The 22,923-nt window shown below is 38.0% G+C and overlaps 3 protein-coding genes across 3 annotated transcripts; all 3 read right to left on the bottom strand.

Annotated features, from left to right (window-relative positions):
* Positions 1-7,712: 7,712 nt before the first annotated feature.
* Positions 7,713-8,304, bottom strand: GCG54_00003846 (uncharacterized protein; the record flags this gene model as incomplete). Its single annotated transcript, XM_045403907.1, has 2 exons — positions 7,713-7,973; positions 8,041-8,304. The coding sequence occupies 2 exons, from the start codon at positions 8,302-8,304 to the stop codon at positions 7,713-7,715; spliced, it is 525 nt and encodes a 174-aa protein (XP_045261539.1).
* Positions 8,305-8,405: 101 nt separating this feature from the next.
* GCG54_00003845 (uncharacterized protein) lies at positions 8,406-9,908 on the bottom strand (the record flags this gene model as incomplete). Its single annotated transcript, XM_045403906.1, has 5 exons — positions 8,406-8,477; positions 8,772-8,894; positions 9,098-9,113; positions 9,529-9,641; positions 9,807-9,908. The coding sequence occupies 5 exons, from the start codon at positions 9,906-9,908 to the stop codon at positions 8,406-8,408; spliced, it is 426 nt and encodes a 141-aa protein (XP_045261538.1).
* Positions 9,909-12,809: 2,901 nt separating this feature from the next.
* GCG54_00003844 (uncharacterized protein) lies at positions 12,810-13,736 on the bottom strand (the record flags this gene model as incomplete). The annotated part of the gene is made up of 5 exons (XM_045403905.1): positions 12,810-12,945; positions 13,027-13,117; positions 13,211-13,265; positions 13,503-13,568; positions 13,728-13,736. 5 exons carry the CDS (start codon positions 13,734-13,736, stop codon positions 12,810-12,812), a joined length of 357 nt encoding a protein of 118 aa, XP_045261537.1.
* Between the last annotated feature and the right edge of the window lie 9,187 nt (positions 13,737-22,923).

Here is a 22,923-nt window from a genome sequence, read left to right as displayed (position 1 = left end):
TAACCCTAACCCTAACCCTAACCCTAACCCTAACCCTAACCCTAACCCTAACCCTAACCCGAACCCTAACCCTAACCCTAACCCTAACCCTAACCCTAACCCTAACCCTAACCCTAACCCTAACCCTAACCCTAACCCTAACCCTAACCCTAACCCTAACCCTAATCTCTTTATCTTTCTATATAATATTTAATATAGGCTTATTACTACGTTTATACTGCTTTCTATACCCTCCTTATTATATTCCCTTATACTTCTCACTTTACTCTTAATAGCTGCTATTATATATCTATTCACCTTATTTTATTAACTAGCTTAGACTTAGTTCACCCTCTAGTCCTATATCCTAATTCTCACTTAGTCTCTACTTTTGCTTTTTATACCTCCTTTTCCCCCTAAACTCCTTTTTAAAACATCTTATATATATAGAATATACCTTAACCCTAAGTAATCGTAATAACGTCTTAATATTACTTTTGCTACTACTTTTATTATACTTCTGCTATCTTTCTTATTAACTATCTTAAATTACTTATATAATATATAGCATATTCTCTAGTACTATTTTCCCTACTTTTATTATACTTTAATTTCTTATAATCTTATAACTATTCTTTTTTTTTATTAAACATACTATTAATATTTTTAATTACTCTTCCTACCTACCTATATAAACTGCCTACTACGCTTTAATTTATATATATTATTATACTCCCCCTTCTTTATCTTATAAACTAACCTTTCTTATATTTCCCTCTTTATATTCTATTCAGTATATATAGTAGTATACGCCCTTTGCTTATTTGCTTTACACCTGAAATTCCTTACTTATTCCTTGTTGCTATCTATTTATGCTCTATCCTCTCTTTAGCTTATACTCTATACCCTTATTTTTTATGCCTTTAAACTACTCTTTTATCTATTAAGTACTAATAACCTCTACGCTATCTCTATATTTATATTTCTCCTAGTATTATTATAACTCTCTTCAACCTTATTATATAACTTAGCTACTACCTATCTTCTATCTATCCTTTTAGGAAGCCTCCCTTTTATTATTACTATCCCTTATACTTCTTCTGTTTATTTTCACCTTTAAGATAATATATATCTTTTTTTTTTTTAAATATATATACTTTCATCTATAATCTAATAGTATTTCCCTACTGTTTCCTTTTTGATTTTTAATATTATTACTCCTTCGTGTTAAAACCTCTAGTATGCCTATATTAGAATCCTTATTATATAGTGTAGTAGATAGTATATTCTACTTAATCCTTAGTAAATCCCTATACCTTTCTTTAGCTAATAATAAGGCTTAAGTATATCTTGCTATATTATATTTATCCTTTTTTATTTGCTTAATACTCTTTAACGTAGATAATATAGTAGCTTACTATAGAGCATCCTACTTATAAATTAAATATCTATATATCTATATACTACACTAGAGTATACTTCCTCTTTATTATTTTATTTATATAAATATCCCCCTTTATTATCTAGCTACTTTTAAGGCTATAGTATATCAGCCTATATTATTATAACTAACCTTAAGACTTAATAAATAGCGTTCAAAGTAACTAGTTTATTATATCTTATTATAACCTATAAATAAAAAATAACAGCTGAACAACCTACTTAGGCGTTAGGCGGCTAGGATAAGGCATTTATACTATAGGATCATAGAAATAATAGGAACTCACTTAGAACAGAAGAACTATAGTATAAGTTATATAATGTTAAGATAAGGAAACGATCAGTAGAGCATAGAAAGGAACGCTTAGTGATCAGTTAGTTAGACTAACTGATTGCGATCACCTATATACCTAAGTGATCACCTAGAGAGTAGACAGAGAACACTGTTTGGGACTTGTATATAGTATGACCTTGAGCCTAGCTTATGGTCAGACTTCTATAGCTCTTCAGCAATTAACTTAGTATTCATCCTTATAGATACTCTTAGCTTACCTTTACTGCGAATCACTTATTAAGTCTAAGACTAATCACTTTAGCCTCTGAAGACCTGATCTACTATTAGCCTACGACGTATAACCTAGACCACGACCTAGTATACTATTATAGTATTAATCCCTAACTTCTATTAGCAGACCTTACTGTCAGATAGCTCACTATAATATATCTATTCTCCTCTATAACTAACAGTACTACTAGCCACGTTATTCTATATAACCCTACTGCTCTAAATTCCCCTTAGTTAAGCTCGCCCTCTTCGCTATATATAAAGCGTATCCTAGCCCTCTCTGCGCTCTCTTCTGATAAGCATACACCTTTAGCGGCTACTATAGGTGGGGAATCGTTTTCCTTCCTACTGCTTTCGCTATTAAATTAACCTTATTTAGTCCCTTTCGCTAGCTTACTACTTATACCACTATATGCCTTATAACCCTTAGAGACTATTCTTCTTCTATTCCTATCCCTAACCTTCACCTCTTCGTGTAGCTTTTTTCTAACCCTCTTAGTCCTCCCTCCTTAGTTAACCTACTAGAACTAATAAACGTCTACTATAACCTAGAGCTACACTATAAAGTAATCTCTAATCTGCTATGTCTAGGCCTAAACCCCTGCTCGTAGACCTAATTCCTTCCAAGCTAACTGTTACATCTAATAGTAGGCTAAAAGCTAAAAAAGCTATAGGAGGCGTAGGCACTATAAGCTGTCCACTTCATCTATCTCCTCTAGCTATCTATATATATACTTAGGCCTATTTAACAGCAGACCTAACTAATCTGTCCAGCCTATTATCTCTAGCATTATTACGCTTAATATGCTTACGCTTATGCTAGCGCTAGTGCCTCCTATAATTATATACGCTATGACGAACCGCTGGACGACCTTTACCTATACGTATAGCACCTCCTTATACAGCATATCTACTGTTGCTAACGCTTCTTGCTGATTGCTATACTTCTTATCTATCTGTTCCTAGTAGGCTGTCTGCTAATAGAGCGTTAGTAGGAACTAGTATATATAGCACTACACCCCTATCCTGCTGCTGCTAGCTTAGTATATCTAGAATATTATTAGCCAGCTTTAGGCTTCTGATAATTCCACCTGATGTAAGCACCTTTTCAGCTTATACGTCTCTACTATTAGCCTCTATTTATAAAAGGTATAGAGCGTATAGCTGATATCCCTGCTCTACAGCTAAGCTCTGAGGTTACAGATAAGTAGGTTAGATGCTATATAGCTACAGTGCTTAGGCAAGCTTATTAGGGTTAGCGGTAGGTAGATAGTGATAGCAGATAGACGCCTATATATCTCAGCTAAGTCTAAGAGCTGTTACTTAAGCTGTAATGCTATGTTAGGATAGGCTCTAGCTATCCCCCTTATTAGAGAGGTGTCTCTAATATATATCTGGAGATAGGCTTATTGCTCTACTGCCTACTACGCTGCTTCGCGCTGCTATGCTGCCTGCTGCTGCTTTATATTTAGAGGCGGCTATTGCAGGCTGCATTTTGCGTTTAAGGTTATAGGGAGCGCTAAGCTCCCCCTCTAATAGCGTAGCCTACTCAGAGTATCCCCTAGTAGTAGTTACAGGTGTAGTAGCTAAACAGCCTCACTTAAGGTAGTATTATCTTAAAGTGCTATTATAGTGTTAGGTAAGCTAATCTAAGGGCTACTTAGCAGCTGTTCCTATATATCTGATATACTTTTTATTATCTATTTATAATAAGAGTCTACCTAAGTAAGCATAGTGAGGCAGGTTGCTATATATATAATAATGATAGCAGTTCAGCTTTCTTGCTTAGGCGTCATGCGCAGCTAGGATAGAATGTGTATACTACAGGGTCGCGGGAATAACAGGGGCTGGCTCACCCCTAGCGTCGTTAGAGGACTGCGATATAGGGCACATGACGATAAGATACCAGTTTATTTCGAGTGCAAATCAGCTAACCTAACTATAGTATATAGGGAAACATTCTTCTTTTATATAATAATATGATATAAATGCCTTATATAGCTTTATTTATATAAATACTTTGCAATAAACGCTATAAATATTATATGGGAAACTTTCCAGCCTACTTTTACTGCTAATTACGTTATATATAAAGCATATATATAACCTAATAGCAGTATCTCTTAGTTATCCTCTTATATAGGGGTCTCTACTATAGCGCTTAAGTATATCTAGCAACATAGCTTTAACTCTACAGCCTCAGTTTCCTAATTCACCTCAACAGTCTATCTCAGAATAGCGTAAAGCTAGCTTATAAATCTTCCTATAGAGACTATTAGGTGTATATCAGAATACCTTAAGTTGCTCAACCTACTAAGCTTATGCTCTACCTGCTAAGCTCTAGCTAATAAAATATCTAGACCTTTCTAGGACTATTTCTTTTACACACGCTATATTATACTTAAACGTTAAAGCCTCTAGAACCTAGTTAAGATCTCCTACTATCTAGTTCTCTGCTACGTAGTATAAGTTATTAAACTTACTATGGATTACCTAGTCGCACCTCTAGATTATATAAGCCAAGTAGACTATAAGATATATAGGATTAACGATAAATATAATTATATTAAGCTTAGCGATAGTGAGACTTTATTACTTAGCGATAATAGTTATAAGGCTGTTATTAAGAGGTATAGGGCTGAATAGGGTAGCTATAGGGACTTCCTTCTAAGAAAGGGAGATTAGATTAGGGACTTAGTTAAGGCATTATCTAACTTCCCTTATTACAAAGCTGTTAGTATTAACGACAACGTCCATCCCTAAGGGGCCCTTCGACTTAGTCGCCATATTAGCACGTTTCTAAACTACTTCATCACTCCCTTCTAGGCCTAGAGTATAGTCTTTACCACCACGTTAATTAAAGCCCTATTTATAGGACTGCTGCATAGTTGCTATGCTATAGAGAGACTCTATATTAAGTTTAGCGATCTAAAGATAGGCTGCACCTCTATCACCCTACGCATACTATTAACTATCCCTATATCTACAGACATTTTGAAGAATCAGCTTACTTCTATTAAAACCTTACTACTTATAGTTAACCTAAATAGCTACTAGAACATATTTAATAAAGATATAAAGAAACTAGTTTCTAATATTAACCTAATCCAAACTATAGATTCTGATTAGTGTCTAGAGTTCTACAGCTTCCTCTATCTTTTTCCTATACTAACTAACTTCACTTTACACTTCAATCCCTACAACAAAAGGCAGCAATTTCTAAGGCTTTCTAAGGATCTTCAAATTCCCAGCCTCTAGAGCCTCTATATTAAATTCATCGACTACACAAAGGACAAGCTTATAATATTACTAGAGGGGCATCACGACACACTTCAGGAGCTTATTCTTAAGTCTGTTAATATCACTAGAGGGGGGCGAAAGACGTGGTCCTCACTCCTCAGAAGTCTCCAGCATAGCCTCAGGTTAGAGGCAATAGACTTAGGGAACTGTATAGTGGATAGGTTTTATCTCTGTTCACGCTCCTTAGCAACGTTTCTTAACTAAAAGTTTTACGCAAGTAGCCCTAAGGAGATTAAGGCTATACAGTTAGCATTAAATAGGTTAAAAGAGTTAGAAGCGTTCCCCTAGTTAAGACGATCTCATAGTGAGTAATACAGAGTTTAAGTAACATATAAGATCACTACGTCTATAAAGGTTATAATACCTACTCACTTAAGGTAAAGCACTTTTATTCCACTCTAACCTACTTTAGTAATATATAAGCTATATATCTAGCTCCCTATCCTATCACTTATTACCTATAGATCTATCCCTAAGGTCCTAGCTGCTAAGCATACTATATATACGCTAAACATATAAATATCTAAGTATCCTTTCACCTATTACTAACATCTCACTTATTATATTGCTATCTGCTGCTAAGCTTTATTAGTAATAATATCACCCTCATTCCTAATACTAGTTAAGAGGCCTCATAGCTTAGTAGTAGAGCGCTCCTCTAGCTAAGGAGAAGATCTAGGTTTAAATCTAAGTAGGGTTGTTTATCTTTTCCTTTTTTCTTACGTTTCTTTTTGCTCTTTCCCCCCCTCTCTATAATTAGCTAGCTGATACCCTCTGCCTTAGCCTTATCACCCTACCTCGCCGTTTAAGCTAGGCTAACAGCAGCAGGCCCCGCTCTTATCCTAGGTCCAGCGACGTCACCCGCAAGCGTTACTCCTCGCCAACTCAGTAATCTGCTAAGCCAACTCCTAACGCTTAACGTACGTCAAAAAGCTTAAGTAGGAGAACAGTAGTAGGCTGAATCACCAGCTAAGGGCCTATCAGCTTAATCGGTCGAGCACTCCTCTAGCTAAGGAGAAGATCTAGGTTTAAGTCCTAGGTAGGCCTCTTTTTTGCACCCTCCATCGCTTATCCATTTCTTCCCCGTTATGCTGCTATAGGGGCGTGGCAGCATAGCAGCTAGTTGCAATGCCGGTTTAGGATGCGCCTGCAGGCTGCCGCTGGGCTGGGTGGGTTCAATTCGTATGTATGCCTGAAACGACCGTTATGCGCGCGAGACTACAGCTGCGCATGCCTTAAAGGCGTGAAACGTCGCAGAGATGTTACTAGTTAGGATGAGAGGCCTGCTAGCTTAATTAGCAGAGCTCCCCTCTAGCTAAGGGGAAGGTCCGGGTTCGAGTCCTAAGCGGGTCGCAACTTTTGCAGCTTTTTTCTGTGCAACCTTTTGCCCTGATCTTAAATATCCAGTCTGTTTTGTTATAGGCCTCTCTGTTGGCAATAAATATCTTGTTTAGGTTTTATTTCGTTTACATTCTCGGTTCTGAGCCATCAGAGTGCGATACCTTACGTATACTTACGAACATATTGATAAAATTCCCTCTCCCGCAAGGCACCGCCTAGCCTCATATTATATACTGTATCTAGGTCTCTTATATCTCTAATCCTTATTTATACTCTCCTTCCTTAGGATAATAGTCCTGTTAGCAAGGTATATAACCTTTCAATATAATAGTTAATATATCCCCTGCGTGATAGCTTAGCAAGAGAGGCTAGTGGAGAAACGTATCACCTAGCTCCTATTAGATTCGCCCGCTGAAATTAGAAAAGAAAAACTAAAAGCATCTATATCTCCTACTTAATTCCTATTATCTCTATTCCCTTATTCGCCTGTTTATTATATTTATATAACCTTATCGATCCTTGATGATGCTCGCGTAACGCTCTGTCTAGATGCTGTCCTAGCTGTTGAAGACCACGCTAATAAAGTCGTCTGGTTGTTTCATAGCCAACTGTAGCTCTCAGAGTGTCTAGAGGAGGTCCCCTTAAGGCTACAGCTGCAGGTTTGTGTTTCAGGGGCTGTTGCGGTTGCTTTTTGAGGTAACCTAACCCAGCTCACATAATATCTAGTTGCTGCACCCCTTATGCTCTATAGCGCTATTAGCATTATAAGCTTCACACTATCCTTACGTTATACTATACTAATCTTCTTTATTATCTTAGCTATATTATAGGCTATCCTACTTAAACCCTTCTTTTAGGGGAATGAGGTGGGGTAGAGGAACTATATTATTTTTGTGATTATAATGAGGGCTAGCTGGGCTAGGTCCTTTCTCTTAGTTGTGGTCCTGAATTCGTGCGATCTAGGCGTAACCTCTGGCGTTTCTGATGAGGAGCAAATAGTTAATGTGATTATTAGTATTAGGCAACAGAGGGGGTTGTTGATGTTGCTGGAGAGGATGTTTATTGCGAGCTGGTAGTGGTTTAGAACTTATGTATTGCTTTTGCTGGAGAAGGTTGCCTTGGCTTGGAGGAACCTGTTTGTGATAAGGTGGGGGATGTTGGTGAAGGGGAAGCTGTTGCTGAAGTTGATAGCTTTGCGCTTCTGGTGGAGCGCCTGGTTGTATAGCGCATTCTTATGCCTGATTTGCGCCTCTTGTGTGGTGCGCCTTAGCGAGCTGGGTGGGCTTGTGACTACTGCGCGTATGTATCTCTTGTGTAGGTAGATGATGGTTGTGGATGATAGGTGGCTCTTGATGGTGTTGGGTGCTTATTTGATGTTGGTGGTGTATAGTTGGCTTGTGAGTATGGTGACCTACTTGTTCTGGCTGAGCTTGCTGCTGGCTATGGCTATTTGTAGCTGATTTAGTTAGGTGGAGTGGATTGGGGTGACTGCGGCCTGCTTCTTCCTGGTGGTGATGGAGTGGACTAGCTTGGCAGCGTAGTTGCGTCTGGTGTGTGGCTTTGACTTGGCTATCTTTAAGTGTGAGCTGTTTAGTGTGAGAGCTTGGGTTAGCTTCTGTAGCGCTTTGCTTATGAAGGCTTCTGGTGTAGCCTCTTATATAGTGATAGCGGACTTGCATGCTGCTATTTGGTTAGAGGTGATTGGTGTGCTTGTAGGCTTAGCTGCTTCCTGTAGCTTGTGCTGTAGCTAGCTTATTATAAATAGCTTCATCTAGAGGATCTATATCTCACATAAGAGCTCTACTATGAAGCTTATTATATCTAAGAGGCTCCTAAAGGCATCCTCACCTAGCTAGTCAAACCAGATATCTATCTTACAGCTAGTTGCTATATTATCACTATAGTAGTAGCAGAGCTTATTAATATATAGTAGCATAAGCCTGCCTATCTTAGCTAAGCGTAGCTATAGCTGCATATTTATAATAGCGCTACTGCTAGCTAGGCTGTCTAAACTTAGGACTACAGGGTTAATATAAAGCTACGCATCAGACTGGAGGCTGTTTAGTATGCTAAGTGGCTAGAGTACTATTATTAGGAGGTGGCGTTTGTGGCCTGTGAATATATACCCCCCTAGCTAGTTGAGGACTGTGATAGCCTTGCTGTGGGCTAGGTTAAGGCTGCGCTCCCCCCTAGCTATATAGCGCTGCTCTATCTTGCTGAGTGCTAGCTTGAATACGTAGGAGTATATATATATCACCTTAGGGAAGACCTAGGGTGAGATGGAGCAGAAGAGGCAGATATATAACTTATGCTTAGCGTAAAAGAAACATATAAGCTAGAAGATAGGATAGATTATAGCAGTAAACGTTTACTCTACGCAGCATATATAGTGGATATTTAGTGAGACGACCTGCTCTATTTAGTATGCAAACTCCTCCTGATGAATAGTGGTTTCTAGCTTTTGTCTCTTACACGCGAACAGCTTAGACTGTTCTAAGCTCCTTAGCGTTAGTTAGCTGCAGATGTGCTACAGTATAGCCTCCTGCTTATCTCTCGTATGTGATGAGGTGGATGTGTGGGATGTTAGCGCTATTAGTGCAGCTGTTATATATCTTTTTGTTGCGAGGAGGGCGTTTAGGCTGTAGCGTACACTTCGCTTAATGTTAGAGTAACCTTAGAAGTAGCTAAATGAGAGCATATTAGCGCTATTATTACAGTCGCTTATGTTACCCCTTATAGCTGCATATAGGGGGTCTAGGAATGCAGGTAGCTAGCTGGCTGAGAAGTTGCTATACCTAGGATAGAAAGCCTAGGGGTAGAATATGTAGTTGCAGCTACTAGGGAACATCTAGGCTACTATGTTTTAGTCTACTAGGAGGCACTACGTCTAGCCTCTATCTAACTAGCTGTAGATATAGATAGCAAGCGCATAGGAGATAGCAGTAGTGTTATCTAGGCTGAACCTAGAGCTAAGCTTAGTAACTAGCTTGTAGAGCTTATCGCTCTCCCTGAGTATCTACTAGTATATCTAGTTGTTAGCGTTATGGGGGTAGCTATCCTCCTCTTATGTTATGAGGCCTATACTACTCTTACTATTACTGTTGTTAAGGATAAGGCTATTCAGGCTGGCCTAGATGTTGTTTTCTGCTACTGTATCCCTATCCTCCTCATCCTAGCTTACGTCTACCTTGCTATCTAACTCCCTGAAGGCGTACATCTCCTGCAGCAGGTTGAAGATCTCCTCCCCAACCTTAATCTCTAGGTTTACGCTATAATCGTACATATAGAAAGCTAGCTTGTGGTGTCGCTAGTATGATTTAGCGTCTTGCTTGCTGGAGACCTACGCTGCCTATCTGTTTATAAACTATGTCTAGAAGATATATTACTGCGCGGAGCTTATACGCTAGCTATCCTTGCTACTAGGCTGCTAGTATATATTAATGCCCTCACTAAGCAGCTGTGATAACTAGAAGATACTTATAATATAGGATGTGAGTTTATGGGTTAGTCTGATTGGTATTCTATTGTGTAATGAACTCTGCTGCTGCGCCTCCTGCTGGCTATAGCTTGCTGATGTTGTTGACTGGGTGGTATTGCCTGCTAGTGGGTGTATGATGATGAACTAGACCTCCTGTGTACTGGCCTGTGCGATCCTAAACGTGCGTCTTGTTATATTGAATGAGATGCTGCCTATATGCTTCGTGCTGTAGGGTGCGCTATACCTCTGGAATGAGATGATGATGTTGTTGAGGAGCGGCGCGCTAGGTTTTGTGATTGGGTGGCCTGGCTTACCTATAATGCTGAAGAAGTTGAGGAAGAACTGTGGGATAAAGGTGTCTGTAACTTTAGCCTGTGTTGCCCCTGCTGATTAGGCTTTAAAATTGATTATGTGCTTTACTTGGAGTATGTTAAGGGTGTTAGCTGGCTTGAAGGTGTCTGATAGTACCTTAGAGATGAACTGTGTTGCTGTTCTTAGGTTATGTTAGCTTCTCTACTGCTTATGCATGCTGTGTATGCTGGGTAGTCTTAATGCTTACTATGAAGCTGGTGGTGACTGGTGGAGTGCTTAACTGCTTATCTCTGCAGTCTACTACGTATGCTAGGTATGTTAACCTCATCTTTATAGTTACAACCTTTATCGTCTGTTACTTCGTTAAGGCTTACTTCATAGTAATTATCCTCTTCGACAGCTAAGCTATCTCTCTATAACTTATGAGTAGGGGGTGCTATAGGGTTAGTGCTAGTAGATATATTAGTGGGGGAGGCAGCGTGTAAGTCTTGCTGTGATTCTGGTAGTCTGATTTAATTGTTTTGGGTGGGATTAGTTGTAATGTAGTTCTTAGTAGATGCTACAGACTGCTAGGTCTCTACCTTTTATCTAGGCCTAGGCGTAAAGAGGGCTATACTACTTCATTCTTAGCGAGGATATCGCCTAGCTAACGGAATATAAACATAATATTAAAATATTCTAATATATCTCTTTATAATACCCTATCTCTTAGGAGTGGAATTTTATTTAATTTGCTTTGCTATAGAGGGGAAAGGCATAATATGCCCCTAGCTTAAGGAAAGAGCTTATCCTAAGTGCTTATTATCTAGTGTAGTATAACGACTAGGAAAGTATAAGATAGTGATAGGATATTGCGTAGAGGCTACTCTAGGATCTTAGAATATAAGGTGTTATGTGACCTATACTTAAGGAATAGAGATAGGTGCGTAGATATATAGGATAAAAAAAGCCCTAAGGGGCTTATTTGCAGTAGCAGGATAAGCAGATATAAGGCTTTAATCCAGAGTATAAGGCTGAGTAGTCTTAAAAAGGGAGATAGGGAGAAAAGCCCCTTAGGGCTTCTTTGCAGTAGCAGAATGAGCAGACATAAAGCTTTAATCTAGAGTGAAGGGCTGTAGAGTCTTATGAGAGGAGAAAGGTAGAAGCCCCTTAGGGCTTATTTGTAGTAGTAGAATAAGCAGACACAAGGCTTTAATCTAGAGTGAAGGGCTAAGTAGTCTTAAAAAGGGAGATAGAGAGAGAAGCCTCTAGGGGCTTTTTCTTCATATAGGTATTCTTATAGAAAAGGGAATATAAGCCTCAGAGCGTAAGGTCGCATTATAACTAAGTATAATAAATGTCTGCTTTGCTCTTAGGTATAAAAGTAAGAGATTATGATATATAGGTATGTAATAGATAGGTATGTTTATATCGTTTAGTAGGATAAAACAGGGGATATAAGTATTAAAAACAAAACGCACTTGTAATATTATAGCTTAGAGGCAAAGTTCTTTCTAGGCATCCTTTCAGACCACCCCCCTACACCCCATCGCCTTCTCTCTCCCCTAATCCCTAGGTAGCTAGCTAGCTAGAAGAACCCCCCCTAAGCCTAGTAAAGCTACTAATCTATCGCTTTCCTATCTTAAGACCTGATTTCCAGGCTACTATTATCGTTCTACTAGAGGGGGTAGTGGCTAGCGATAGGAGCCTCACAGCTAGCGAAGTGGTCTTCAACCCCTTTCGCCGGCTATCAGACAGCTAACAGGGGGAGATTAATAAGGCCTGCCCTTCTACGTCTAATAGTATATAGAGCGCCTTAGCGCAGCTGAGGCTAGCCTTACAGCCTATTAGCTTACAGCTGCTTATGTCCTCCTGCGCTAATAGAGGTGGGATGTTAGCTGCTAGGCTTGAGCGTTTTTGATAGCGTTATGGGCTGGAGCTGACACTTTTATTAGCGTTATGATTATCTTTATCATTAGTAGTTATATTCTCAGCTGTTGGGGCTAGGCTGAAGAGGGGAAGCCTTAGAAGATCTATAAAAGAGATAAGGACCTCCTTAATCTTATACTGCAACTTAAGGAGTCTAAGGTTACTATTCTTAACAGGCTAGTTACTTATCTTAAAGAAGGTAGCACAGAAGGTGTTTATGAGTGTATAAGCTTACACTTAGCGGAGGTCTCTATTAATATTAGCTAGTATCCCCTACTCAGGCCTAAGTATATCTATTACTGCATCACTAGTATCTGTAATACCCCAGACGACATAGAGGATGCATGCTCAGCTAATATGGCTGAAGCAGGCACTATAGTTAGACTTATCAACAAGGGTGACGTTTTCTATAGTTAGGGCCTACACCTCCTACGCCTAGAAGGCATCTGTGTCGTATATCGTGAGATTAAGCATATACTGCTAGAGCTATGTAGCCGTATTCTCAGTATAGGTAGTAGAGCCCCTATATACGCTGAGGTTATTAAGGGCGGCCTGAATATGCTTAAGTAGTAGGGGCTTGTTCTTAGACTTAGGGTTTACGTCTGTAAGTTTAGCCACACTTCTGCTATTAATCCAACTAACAACTTAGTGCAATATATAGACTGCAGTCTTTATCTCTAGCCTCCTAGGACATAAGAAGCACCTGAGGTCGACAAAGGAGAGGTTAAGCGCTACTGATATAGCAGTATAAACCCTCTTATAGGCTTTATCGTCTAATGTCCTGAGAAGCTCTACTGTATATTAAGGGGTGGTGTTAGTGTTATTACAGCTGTTAGTGAGGAAAAAGGCAGCCTTAATAACATCCTAGGCGCAAGCTTCCCCATTACTATTGCCAGTAAGTAGAGCTACAGACAGCATATTCCAGTCGCCTAGCCCCACATCCTACGTCACGTTAAGGGGGAGGGCGTTAAGCATGTTAAGCACTGTCTTAAGCGTCGCAAACTAGTAGCTATCGATATAGAGGCTAGCTATCTACTTAAAGGTCGATATATTAAAGGTCTCTAGGCCTAGGCGTGTTTAGTATTAGCAGGTGGCTATGTCCTACTACTGCTTATGGTTCCATAATATGACAAGCTAGTAGGTTAGGAAGCCCTTCTTACTGCTAAGCTGTAGTCCTACTATAAGCTTATAGTTAACAGTGATATACATACTAAGCCTAGCAGCGTCTAACGCTACTAACATAAGCTGTTTCTAGATCTATCTATAGTTATCAGGTAGGCTTAGGTCTTAGCAGTTAACGCATAGTCTTATGTTAAGGTCTAGGGGTAGCTTATCTGTTATTATAAGTTAAGCTAGTGCTACCTTTACTTCTTAACATACGCGCAGGAGGGTTCTATAACTCACCTTTATCATATAGCTTATATATCCACTAAGCGTCTAACTCTGCAGCACCTATTATTTTTATATATTCCTAGAGGGTGTGGAGATAGTGCTAGCTAGCTATAACCTCAACCTTAGTCCTATTCACATCAGCCTACTGGAGCAATAGGTGTTCCCTAGCGTCTTCTTTGCTGCTATCTTAGTCGTCTTACCTGTTTTTAAGAGCTCAGTAGACATCCTCAGCGCTATATAGGACGAACATATAGTTTTTAGGCGCACTACGCTTAAGGCTAACCTTCATAAAGACGTCCCAGAGTTTGCATATATAGGAGGGTTTAATTTAATAGTTACTACCCCTACTCTACGTTATGTCTATAATATCAATATATAGTCTTGCGGTAGCTAAGAGGTAAGGCTTCACAAGTTCCTATACTAACTTTTAATCTTAGAAGGGCTTATTAGATACTTATCGTTTATAGCTGTAGTGTATAGGAGTTATATCCTCAGCGCTACGCTTATATTTTATTATAATAATAGTACTACTAAGCATAATAAGGTTTATAAATATTCTGCAGCGTAGGTGGGTGATATATCTATACGTAGGAGGTCCTAATACGCTAGTGAATAGGAAGAGGGCGTTATAATGCGTTCTTACTAGGCTTATATCCCTAGGCTAGCTTATAGTTAGCTATATTAAGGTTAGGTAGACTATGTCGTTCTGCTGCACTCTTCTTTTATACTCCCTTACAAGTCTTACAATAGATGCAGCGTCTAAGCAGCCTTCAATTAGAATTTCTATATAGCTAGTGCTAGCTGCTTAGGAATGTTACATACCCCTCTCTCTCTCCCTCCCCCTCCCCTCCCTTCTATCTACCTTCCTATATGTACTTAGCTTATATTCTACCTTAGGAATGTGTAAGAGCACTATTCTTATTTAAGATTTGCTTCTATCTTTAGTTTCTCTACCTTTATTACGTTATTGCAGCTAGAGCTAAGTAATAATTACGTGCAGCTTATAGGGGAAGGGGTAGAGGTAATCTGAGGCCTAGATGCCTAGATTTACTGGTCTAAGTAGCTGTGAAAGAAAGCCCTTGAGGGCTTTAGGTGAGGGGGGTATTATGATATAGAATATTTTTTGCTTCCTAGAAGATCCTATATGTAGTGAATTTCGCGCAGACGAGGCTTAGGGGAAACTCTAGTAAATAGATATACTTATAAGACGCTTAGATATAGGCCTACTAACTATATCTATTGACGTTGTTTGTTCTCGGCTTGGCGTGAGAAGAAAACATTATTATATCTATTATCTGCCTTTAACCTCTTAGTATTTTTACCTCTGTCCCTATCTACGCCTAGGCTGACCTTAGTTATTATCTAATAATATGCACTAGATGTCCCTAGCAGCTTATAGGATAATTATGCGGTGTTTAAGGCATAGAACTATTTAATCTATAATCTGGTCTATGGTATGTATACTAATAAGCATCCCAGTAGAAGCCAGGATGGAGGGCTGTGCCTACTGTAATTGCTATACACCTATTCATATTAATAAGCTTCAGACTATATGTGCCTGTAACCTCTCCCCTTCTAACGTACTACGCTCTTTTAAGACGTTCTTGTGGTTGGTTAGTACTTATATAAGTCGTAGTAGAAGTCTGCGCTCTTTGTAGATAGGCTGTATAACTTGTCTGGTGAGCTGTGAGTGCGCATTTTTCATCTTCGGCGAGATGTAGATAAGAGGCTAGAGATAGAATTAGAGATATGATGAATACTCTCTCTCTCTATAGCTAATATCTTTCGTTAAGGATGTCTAGTAGAGGTCTAACGACGTTCTTACCTATGCTGTCCTATTAGTTGCTGCGTAACGCTGGTATATATACGTGTTAGACATGGTGGATGAAATGTTGTTCTAGTTGATCGACAATTTTCTCCAGTAAATCGTGAGATTTATTATAGGCTGTAGGAATAGAGAGGGTATAGCTCCTTAATAAACTGGCGTTATGTGGGACTTAATAGGTTATTTTAACCTATATATGACTGCACTTACGTGTTAGGGGTTAGAAGGCGCTGCTGATTGGTTGGAATATAGTTCTAATCTATTTGAATTTATGTAGTATGCTGTATTTAGTCTCAGCCTGATAGGGATAATATGGCTGGTGGAGTGGTAGTTATGATAGGCAGGTGTGTGTTTGCAAAGAATATAGAATAATAGTATAATAAAGAAATCATAGAAGTTTATAGAGGTGGCGAGCGAGCTTGTTTAAAGTTGGGATTACTTCTTCCTGGTATATATAAACTATCTATATTATTTCCTCCTGCGTTAGGATACCCCTTATAGAGCTATTTGCTATTTACTTTATCTAAGCTATGAGTTTAGTGAGGTGATTAAGTATGGCAGTTGATGGTAGATGAGCTATTATGTAATCAGCTGTGGTATATTAGGTAATTATAGATGGAGTTAGTAATACCCTTAGTGTATTAGATCATTTATTTATCCCTTTCCTTGCGTTACCTGATCTGTCTGTATGTCCCTATATGCTTTATTTCTGCTTAAGTCTGCTGCGTAAGAAAATATCAGAGTTACTTGCTATTACGTTTTGTAGTATTTAATACTATCTACTACTGTTAATTAGTTAAATAACGTGGTTTGTGATATAAGCAGCCCTCCCTCTTATCTTTCTTTTGGATTTAGCTAGTATTAACGCGTTAGTTTCTCCCTGACTGATGCGATATGGTGTTTAAGCCTGCTTCTGGCTAGGTATAGATATGCGTTCTAATTACCCTCCCTTCTAGATATCTAAATAGCTGTATCTGTCTGCTCTTACTGCTAGGCTGCTTCTACGTCTTCTTTTCCTACCTTATAAATACTATATGTATCAGCTATTCTCTCATCTCCCTGTTAGGGCTATACACGCCGCTCATGATAATTCGCATTAGATCTAAACTATTATCTGGTTTCTTATTTGTTTACTGCTGTCTATATACCTTTTTTTTAATAGAGGGGAGACGTGGGGGAGCACCTGCTGATTATACTCACTATATATGATATATAGAGTGAAGTAAAATACCTTACGGTTTATTTCGACTATCTAATTAGCTGCATTTAAGGGTAAGAAGCTCTATAGAGGCTATAGGATTAACTAGCTATATATAAACCTAAGGATCTACCTAAGGTTAGGTGAAAAGATAAATAAGTATATATATAAGATTTAGAGCGTTTCCTCCCTCAAGTGATCATTAGGAGAGTATTATAAGCAGGTAGATTTTGCCTTATCTGGTTTCCACTTAGGTCATAAAAGCTGTTAGGGGCTTCTAGCTAAGTCGGTTGGGTTATCTGGCCTCGACAGTTAAGTCCTAGAAGCCCCTAGAGGCTTCTAGCTGATTAGGTTAGGTTATTTAAATTCTACCACTAGGTCCTAGAAGCCCCTGAGGGCTTATGGCTGACTGCGGCAGGGCATCTAGGATTTATAGTTAAGTCTAACTTCTAAGAAGCCCTAGGGGGCTTCTCACTAAATAGGCTGGGTTATTTAGAGGATAACTACTATAGTTAAGTATAGTTAAGTACTAGAAGCCCTAAGGGGCTTCTAGCTAATTAGGTTAGGTTATCTAAATTCTACGATTAGGTCCTTTAAAGCCCCTAACAGCTTCTAGCTGAATAGGCTAGGTTATCTAAAGGCTATGGTTAAGTCTGAGAAGCCCTAGGGGGCTTCTCGCTAAATAGGCTAGGCTGTCTAGAGGACTACTATAGTCTAAGTCCTAGAAGCCCTAAGGAGCTTCTGGCCACATATGATAGGTTATCTAGATTCGAATAGTTAGGTCTAAGAAGCCCTTAGGGGCTTTCTTCTAGCTATATATATTATTTGAACTCTATAGTTAAAGTCCTGGAAGCCCTCTCTGCTGGCAGGCTTATAGATACCTATGACTAGTCTGTTCTAAACGCAGAATCTAATATATATCGTCGTCTAATATACTTTCCCTTTGCTAGCCCCCTAGTGCCCCCCTTCTACATCACTTATTCGTTAGCCCTAAAGAGGCCTCTTTCTAGCCTAAATCCTAGCCCTAACCTAACCTATATTAACTAGTAAAACAGCACTACTTCATCTAGTGTCCGTTTTAGGTTATAGTTAGGGTTACGGTTAGAGCTACTATTAGGGTTGAGAGCAAGAGTTATAGCCTTAACCTTTCGTCTAATGTCTGTTTTAGGTTACAGTTAGGGTTATAGTTAGGGTTACTATCCTTACCTAGCTTTTTATTACCTACTTTCTCACCTAACCCTAAGCTTCTCATAAGACAGACATATAAAGCTAAAGTGAAGATCCCATAGTGGCCTACAGAAGAGTTTTAGCTTAGCTGAAGCTTTATAACATTATCCCTAGCACTCTACGTTCTGCTACGACAATATGCTTAACGGAGATGAGATTGGAGCTACGCTAACCCTAAGTTTACGCTAGAACAGGTTATAAATATATTCTTACTTCTAGGCATAGCTAGTTCGACGCCGAAGCATGCAGTACACTCTATATATCTTACTTACTAGTAGTTATATCTTAGTGTTATGATTGTTATTACCCTGGTTTTATTATTACCCTCTTTGTTGCTATCCTTTTTATTACTATCCTTTTCGTTACTATTATCGTTTGCTGTCATCCTTTACTATCATCCTTTGCTATCATCCTTTGCTGTTATCCTTTGCTGTTATCTTTTGCTATCATTCTTTACTATCGTTCTTTACTATCATCCTTTGCTATCATCCTTTGCTGTTATCCTTTGCTATCGTTAGGTATACTCTTATCCTTATTGTTGTTGTTGTTGTTATCATCATTATTATCTGGGTTAGGCTTATTCTCACTTACTTCTACTACCTACCCACCTAGATATTAAAGCTCTTACAGATGAATAAGGGAAGACATACCTATAAAAATCAATCTTTCGCTATGTTATTCTATGAAGGTTGCCTCCTGCAGTTGCGGACCAAAACTCCGCATAAAGGCCTATTAAAAATATCCCCCTATATAGCTAAAGCTACCTTACTCCACCAAATTATAAGAATCCTTCTATATCCTGCAGTGAAATGCTAAATCAAACCAAAATCGCAATGCGAAAATCAGACCTTTACCTAAAACCTCGCCCCCAGTACAGCCTCTATAGTATCCTCTTTCTTATCCTCACTAGCCCCCTCCTCATCTATCTCTTTAATCAACTACGTACACTTAGCTTTATAAACCTCTAGCGCTATATGCATTATGATTTCCCACTTGCTTATCACCTTTATCTTATATTTATTATCTCAAAGCCTATAAGCGACCTTTTCCGCCTTGCTCTCCTATAGATCCTTAATATACTTATTAATAGTAACCCTAAACCTTAATAATAATAGCATAGCTTTACTTCTTCTAACTATTATAGTTAATGCGGCTAAAGGCCTACAGCTCTGCTGCCTTCTTTTACTACTTGTTAATAATAATAAGGCAGTTAGCGCAGGTGAGGTTAAGACCTTCCTCGCCGATACGAGATAAGAGCTAGTAAGTAGAAATAGTCAGTATTCTGTTATGTTTACAAATAAAGCTAATAGGAAATATCCTAATTAGAGACTGAAGTTAATAACACTACAGTAGAGAATAATATAGCTATCTTTGCTAGATACTGTTTCATATAAAATAAAACCTAACTATCTATTTTATAAAAGCGTGAGAGATAGCTTTCCTAGTTTTAATGTCTTAGTTATATCTTAGTGTAACTGTTATAAGAGGTCTACTATGCAGTAAGTTAGCATAGGGAATATTATTCTAAGTAAAACAGAAGGAGTTTATATATATAACTTCGATGGTGTTATATGCGAACTTAGATTGCTTACTAGAGTTATATTCTGTATTAGGGATCTAGTGATATCTAAGGCAAGAGCTTGCTATACACTAAAGATATGTGGTTTCCTCGCATATAGATCTGAGGACAGCTTATAGATTATTAAGCTTTATATTAGTGGCGATAAGCTTAGACCTTATTATGCTACTATTGACGGCTTTGGACTATGCTTACGTAAGTGGACTATATATATTAAAACCTTTATATAACTCCTTAATATTAATATATAAACCTTCTATAATGGTTATAAGCGCTAGGCTAGGGAGGAAAATAGAGGGAACTAGGCAGCAGCTTATTATAGAAACTCTTACTAAGGGAGATATAACCTAATAAAGACCTTATGGCCCTTATATTATGATTTCATCCCTACCTTATCTATTAGGCTAAATAGGCAGCTAAAATAACGCTAGATGATACTAGACGATAGAGACGCTAGATGATGGGGATGCTAAGCGTAGAGATGTTAATAATAAGGACGCTATTTAATATAAGTAATATTAATAATAACTCTAATAGTTTTAACCTAAAAGAACTATTGCTTTTAATTGAAGATATCTAAATGCAGGCGCAGCCTTTATATATCTACTTATCCCTAGCCTAACTACCTTATTAATACTGAATATGTAGCTATTATAATGCTAGAAGATAGAGATGCTGGGCGATAGGGATGCTAAGCGCAGAGATGCTAACGATAGAGACTCTGTTCAATATAAGTAACGTTAATAATAATTCTGACGATTTTAACCTAGAAGAACTATTACTTTTGATTAGAGATATCTAAACATAGGTATAGCCCTTATATAGCTACTTATCCCCAGCCTAACTACCCTATTAATACTGAATATGTGGCTGTTATAATGCTAGATGATAGAGATGCTAGACGATAGAGACGACTTACTTGCTACCTAGAGTACTAGTTTTAACCTTATTGATACTTACGCTTAGCTTAGCCTGGGGACTACACCTTTATTGCCTATCTAAGATGGACTAAATATGTTAAATTGCTGGAGCAGCATAATAGACGTTTAATATCTTTATATAGTGATAGTATTAGACCTATAGAGGGTAGGTGCTCCTCTTGTACCTTCCCTAGTCAGCTTAGAAAGTAAGCTTAAGGCTATAATACTGCTCTTTATCTAAGCTAGCTGGTTATTAGGCGTAGTAAGGCTGAATATATAGTAGTAATACTACTTAATAACCTTGGATGATAGAGATGCTGGACGATGGAGATACTGAATAGTAGATATATTGGAGATGTAATGCTAGGGATATTGAGGAAATTAGGCTACAGCTTGTAGGAGGAAAATCCTCTTGAAGCTTTTATTATATATCTAAGATAGACTAAGCGCGTAAAATAGCTGGAGTGGCTTAATAGATGTTTAATACGTTAATATAGTAATAATAATAAGGCTATAGAAGGTAGGTATTCCTCTTATACTTGCTCTAGTTGGAATATAGGTTGCAGTTACCTCTATTATACCTTCTTTGCAGTTTAATTAATATGTAGTAGCTGATACTGCTGCTCCTTCCTCGTGATAAAAGAACCTGATTTACCCTCCTGGAAAGTTATACTTTTGCTAGCTGCTATATTCAGTAAGAACTATATTATCTTGTGCAGCTCTATAACTACGTTTTATATATTAGCAGCGCTTACCTCTATAGTAATTTAGCGTTTGACGTCCTGCTGAGCCTTAGTGGTATTAGTAGTATTAGCTGTATTAGTTGAAGTAATAATAGTATTACTAATAGTATTACAGCTGCCTTAAGCTGAGATATTTACAGCAGGTGTAACTACTATAACTTCCTCATAAATCTACCTCTTTACAGCAGGCGTTACTGCTGCTCCTTTATCTTTCTTAGAAAGTCTTACTTTCACTAGCTGCTATATTTGGTAGGAACCGCGTTATTTCTTTTTTCCTGAGTTGATATATTCATATCAGGCGCTACTACTATAACCTTCTTATAAATCTATATTCTTATAGAAGGCGCTACTACTACTTTATCCTTATTAATATAGCCTAAGTGAGGTATAGAGCGAATAAGATAGGTCTAATACTAACCTTAAGATTTGTTTATTCTAGCTTCCTTTGGATATTTATAATAACTGCTACTGCTGCTCCTTCCCTATAAATGTATATCTTTATAGTAGGTGCTACTTCTGCTCCTTCCTCATAACTTTATATTGTTATAGTAGGTGCTATGGCTGCTCCTTCCTTATGACCTACCTAAGCTGTCTAATATAATTACTACTGCTGCTGCCCCTTCTTCGCTACTCTAACTAGCTACTATAAGGTAGGTAATATATAGCGTAACGCTCCTCAGATTTTTATTAAAAGGTTACGTCTTCTATCCTAACTACTGCGTTTATATAGATTGTATTTCTAGCGCCTGCTTTGCTAGCTGAGTTATGTATAGTAAACTCTACTGCTGTACTGTCCTCCTGAATTAAGTTACTTATAGTAGTAGCTACTGCTGTACTTACCTTGTAAGCTGGCCTATTTGTAGTAACTACTATACTATCCCTACTAGAGTAATTAGAAACTTATGCCTTCCTTTATTACGCCTTTTAAAGGGTAACTAAATGCACTCTATAGACTAATATAGCTGCTACGCTAGTATGCTTATAGAGGGTAATGCTGTATAAAACTTCTATCTACTTATGTTGTTTGTTGCTATATATTAGAATAACCCTTTTTTATAGTTATATATGCGTAAATAGGTATACTTAGTGTAATATAGCTTAGAATAGGTAATAGGTAACAGATAATAATAGAAATAATAGAGATAATAGAGACGATAGAAATAATGGAGATGATAGAGATAACAGCAGTTAGCTAGGGCTATATTCCCTTTTAGATAAACTAGGAGCTTTAGCTATATTTGGGACTATGTTATACCTAGATATATGTACTTTATTTGAATTAGACCTTCTGTTCCCTATTAATTCCTCCCTAGACTAATAACTATTAGTTCTTAGCTGAAGATATATTATATGCTGTCCTTCTCTGAAATGAATATCCTTATCTTGGGGAATATCTGATGTAGCTTTCTTATTTCCTCTACTACTTCAGACGATAGGAAAGTAAGTTTATCTTCTCCTTAGTTCCTATATAGCTTATATAACCTTATCCCTAATACTTAGAGTGATAATTGTGATGCTAGTATATTAGACTAATCTAGAAGTAGGAATAGTAAGTTGAAGCTGAGATAGAGCTCTTTGAGACCTAGGTTATTAGTTGCTATCTTAAGTAGGAGCTTATGTGCTGCTTAGCTATAGCTGATCTTATCCTTATTAATATAATGATAGCTATAAAGCTTATCAGCAGGGAAGTTAAATATAAGGGACTGTAAATCTTAT

The sequence above is a fragment of the Colletotrichum gloeosporioides genome, assembly GCF_011800055.1.
Source record: "Colletotrichum gloeosporioides strain Lc1 chromosome Unknown consensus_64, whole genome shotgun sequence".
NCBI classification, from domain to species: Eukaryota; Fungi; Ascomycota; class Sordariomycetes; order Glomerellales; family Glomerellaceae; genus Colletotrichum; species Colletotrichum gloeosporioides.
This window is presented reverse-complemented; position numbering and strand designations above follow the sequence as displayed.